Below are 4,334 nucleotides of genomic sequence, written 5' to 3' on the forward strand. Positions count from 1 at the left end.
AGAGGAGAGAGGAGAAAGGGTGGGAAAGGAAAAAAGGGGGAAAAAGAGAGAAAGTGATGAAAAAAATAAAAGAAAAGAAAGGAAAAGAGTTAAATAAAACCGTAAGACAAAAAAAATGCAGTAAAGAGCTGCTGAAGTCCCAGGAAGAAGCTTAAGTAGAAATCTTGGCACAGTTTAAAAACAGTTATCTCGACTGGTACAATTCCCTCCTTAACTTTCCTCCCTTATGAGATACGTTTTCATGGACCGCTAACAAGGCCGCCGTGACCTGCCTTAAGTAGGTTAGATCAGAGGACCTCCGACTGCATTCGCGCCTGTGCTTTTTGTGTGCCTGGGTCATTTCCTTTGTCGACGGTGGTGTCTGCATGGTGCTCGAAACTACCTTGGTATATTGATATAATTGATTGTTATTGTGTGAAATTGGCTATTTGTGATTTTTTTTTGTCTCTCGTTGTATTTATTTTGGAGTGTTGGGCTGATTAATTTATTTTTTTTATTTTTTTATTTTTTTGCTCGGTAATAACTAGTATTGATGTGTATTTCTGTACGGAAGCTTTGAAGGTCGGCGTTGAGATACATAGGTTAATTAGATAGATTGATAAACAGACAGACAAGTAGATAGATATATAGATAGACAGACGGACAGATAGATACATACATGGACAGATTGATGAATAAATAGAGAGAAATATAAATAAATAGATAATCAAATAGACAGATAGATAAATACATAGATATCACTTTGGAATAAACTTGTAAACTGGTTCACTCCCGCCGTGCTATTCAAACAACAACAACTGTAATAAGACTGAACTAGCCAATTCTGTTGTTTTTTGGATTTATATTACAGCTTTATTTGCGATGCAGTCCCCTTGTTTTTAATTTTTGACAGGTTTTGTCTGTATGTATGTCCTGAAAAAGGCTTTAAGGACCCCCCAAATCTTTGTCCCTCGTCAGTTTAGACTTCATTTGTCCCCTGACTTTCATGTTGCCGTTTGACGCTGACGTTGCTTCTCGATCTTATAACTAGCTTGTGGTCATCCTGTCATCACGGGAGCTTAACTCCATCGTGTTCTACTTTATGATGGTTCAGATGGAAAAGAAAATGAAAATAGATTTTTTTTTTTCAATTAATCTTAAAATCGGAAACAAGAAGGGCTGCTCATTTTGTAGAACTTTGAAGTATATACTGTATATATGTGTATATATATGTGGATATATGTATATATATTGTGGATATATGGATATATATGTATATATTGTGGATTTTGTATATTATGTATAAATATGTATATATAGACATACAGCACACACAAATTTATTTGTATATATTATATATATTATATTAGTATATATATAAATATAATATACATATATCATATATCATATATGTGTATATATTTTCACTCTTTCTCTTTTATTTTCTTTTTCTTTTTTTGTTTATTTAATCAATTAATTATTATTATTTTTTTTTTTTTACTTGAGTGGGGGGGGGGGTTGATTACCCTTAAAGAGAATAACAAGATTTATTTAAAAGTGATTATACATGTGAACCAAGATAGAACAACTTCACACCTTTGTCAGGATCTTGCTTAAAACCATAAAAATCGTCTACCATAAGCCAATAACCAACTCCTCATCGCCATTTCTTTTCCAAAAATCAAACCGAAATCAAACCGAAATCCTTAACACTCGACTCGACCAACCCAACCCACGCAGCGCAGCCAGACAAAATCCACTCTTCGTTGCCCCACAGGCACCAGCAGGAGAGGTCCCCCTACTGCAAGTGTTGGGCGGACGAGGATCCCTACGGCGGCGCTGAAGGTGGTCGATGTGAGCGGGGTTATGGTCCGTAATTGGGGGTGGCCGTTAATGATCGCAGGCGTAAAGTGAAGGCTGGACGGCGGTGCGTGTGTGGGGTTTCGTGAGGGCGCTGGCTTAATCCAACTGACAGCAGAGAGGCAGGAAAAGAGACGGAGAGAGGAGAGGGGGAGAGGAAGAAAGAGAGGTCAAGAGAGAGAGAGACAGGAGGGAAGGTCGGAGGGACACACACACACACACACACACACACACACACACACACACACACACACACACACACAACACACACACACACCCCACACCCCCACACACACCACACAAAACACATCTATCTATCTATCTATCTATCTATCTATCTATATATATATATATATATATAAATTACAGTACATCCCTTATATGAAAAGGTATTAGGCTCAGTGACCACATATGTACAATGATTATTTTCTGAAATAAATGCAGCGATAAGACTGCTGCTGCCAATGACTTCCGGCTTCTAATGTATCCTAATATTGTCTAAGTACATTGATGATATACCGTTATCAGCATCGCTTATAAAACAAAATGATTACTAGCACAGAGAGAATTTTTATGCGGTAAACGTGTCCTGGACATTCATTACCGTTTTTAAAAGGTCGAGGGTCGGATAGCTTTTTAAGGAAATTAAATCTATTTGCTCGTTTGTACATCGCTGTGATAGATCTGTTGCTTGGGTTTCCAGGCCTGTTCACGTGTTCAGATTTACCTGACGTCGCTCCGTCTGCTTGGATCTGGTAACTCGTCTGTTCCTCGTACCAATGTGCCATGCCAAATTTAGCCTACTCAAACTTCTCGACCACTTCTGCCAGGACCCCGTCGGCACGAGTCACGAACCACTGTCCAGTCGGTTCAGCTCCCTCAAACCCTTCCGCCGAGGTTCACCTGTGCGGTTCCAATGGCCGCTTGAGAACCGCCGAACACACAGACGTGGCGGTGGAATGAAGGGGAAGTCGAGATGGCGGTCGCCTATTGGAACGGCGGCGGCGGTGTAGTTGTCGTTTAGGTAATGGATTGTGTCTTCTTGAAGCGTGATTTTACAGCACCATAAAATCCTTTTATAGATGCAGGAACCCTTCCTCCTCCTCCTCCGACCCCCTTCCCCTCCCCCTGCCCCGATCCCTACCCCTCACCTCCCACTCAATGGGGAGAAAATATAAACTGGCGTCTGGTTGGGAAAACAGGCGTGTGTAATGTATCTTAAAGTGTTAAAGAGAAGAGGGAGTATTAGCATAAAATCATTTTATTATAACAGAGTTTGTATTTTATAGACGTTTTAGAAGTTCCATGATTTGATCACTGCAAATAATCTACAGCATGAATCTCTATTCCCTGTTCGTGTGCGTGGAGGTGGTTTTCGGGATACTAATGATAACGCCTAGGTACACACGCATATAAAATGTGTATGGTTGCTTTTTGTGTTTGTTTTCTTTTGTTTGTTTGTTTGTGTGTGTGTGTGTGTGTGTGTGTGTGTGTGTTGTGTGTGTGTGTGTGTGTGTGTGGGTGGTGGTGTGTGTGTGTGGGTGTGTGTGTGCGTTTCGTGGGGCAAAAGGTCTATATGAAATGTGCGGGGTGGGGTGTCCCCGGTTTTGGTTTTTATGGTATGTCTGAGTGTGGTATGTGTTTGTTTCGTCCATTTTTTTTTTTGTCCCCCGGGTAGCCCCAGAAAAATCATCTGTTCCCGTTACACCAAAAATCCCAATTTTTCCCCGACCATCATACCCCCTGCCCCCCTTCGAACTCCAAAACCCACCTCAGACTCCCCCCGCCCATCATCCTCCCCCCCCCCATCATACCCAAACCAAGCCGCACCATCATAAAGAATCAAGCCAAAACCCTCAAAACCTTCAAACCGCACCATCATAACAAATCAAACCCCCACCATATACCCAAACCAAGCCCCCATCATCCAAACCAAACCAACCACAAACCCCAATTCAAGCCACACCATCATACCAATCCAAGCCACACCATCATACCAATCCAAGCCACACCATCATACCAATCCAAGCCACACCATCATACCAATCCAAGCCACACCATCATACCAATCCAAGCCACACCATATACCAATCCAAACTTTCACCCTATACCCAATTTTAAACCGCCCAATCAACCAACCAAGCTACCCCATCATACCAATCCAAACACAAAACCTCTACCCTCCAAGCCACACCTCATACCAACCAAGCCCACCATCATACCAAAACCAAACCCCCACCCCTCATACCAACCAAGCCGCACAATATACCCCTTGCCCTAATCCCCCGGGGGCCCCAGACCAAGAATGGATTGGTGACGGTGGTTAGGGATTCGTTCTGCGTGACTGGTATAGTGTCCAATCACTCGTAGACGGCAGAGGAGAGTGGGTCGTAGGGAAATTAAGGGATTAAGGGTGTCGATAAGGGTGTGCAGGAATAATGGAGTGAGAAAAGGGGCGTAGATTTTATGAAGGCGAGGGAAAAATTTGGTGGGAA

At 42.2% G+C, this 4,334-nt stretch overlaps 1 protein-coding gene across 1 annotated transcript; it reads left to right on the forward strand.

Annotated features, from left to right (window-relative positions):
* The first annotated feature begins 2,625 nt into the window (after positions 1 to 2,625).
* On the forward strand, positions 2,626 to 4,120 carry LOC119586645 (early nodulin-75-like). Its single transcript, XM_037935388.1, has 3 exons — positions 2,626 to 2,744; positions 3,174 to 3,239; positions 3,616 to 4,120. Exons 1-3 carry the CDS (start codon positions 2,626 to 2,628, stop codon positions 4,118 to 4,120), a joined length of 690 nt encoding a protein of 229 aa, XP_037791316.1.
* The last annotated feature ends 214 nt before the right edge of the window (positions 4,121 to 4,334 follow it).

Source organism: Penaeus monodon, chromosome 3 (genome assembly GCF_015228065.2).
Source record: "Penaeus monodon isolate SGIC_2016 chromosome 3, NSTDA_Pmon_1, whole genome shotgun sequence".
NCBI lineage: Eukaryota > Metazoa > Arthropoda > Malacostraca > Decapoda > Penaeidae > Penaeus > Penaeus monodon.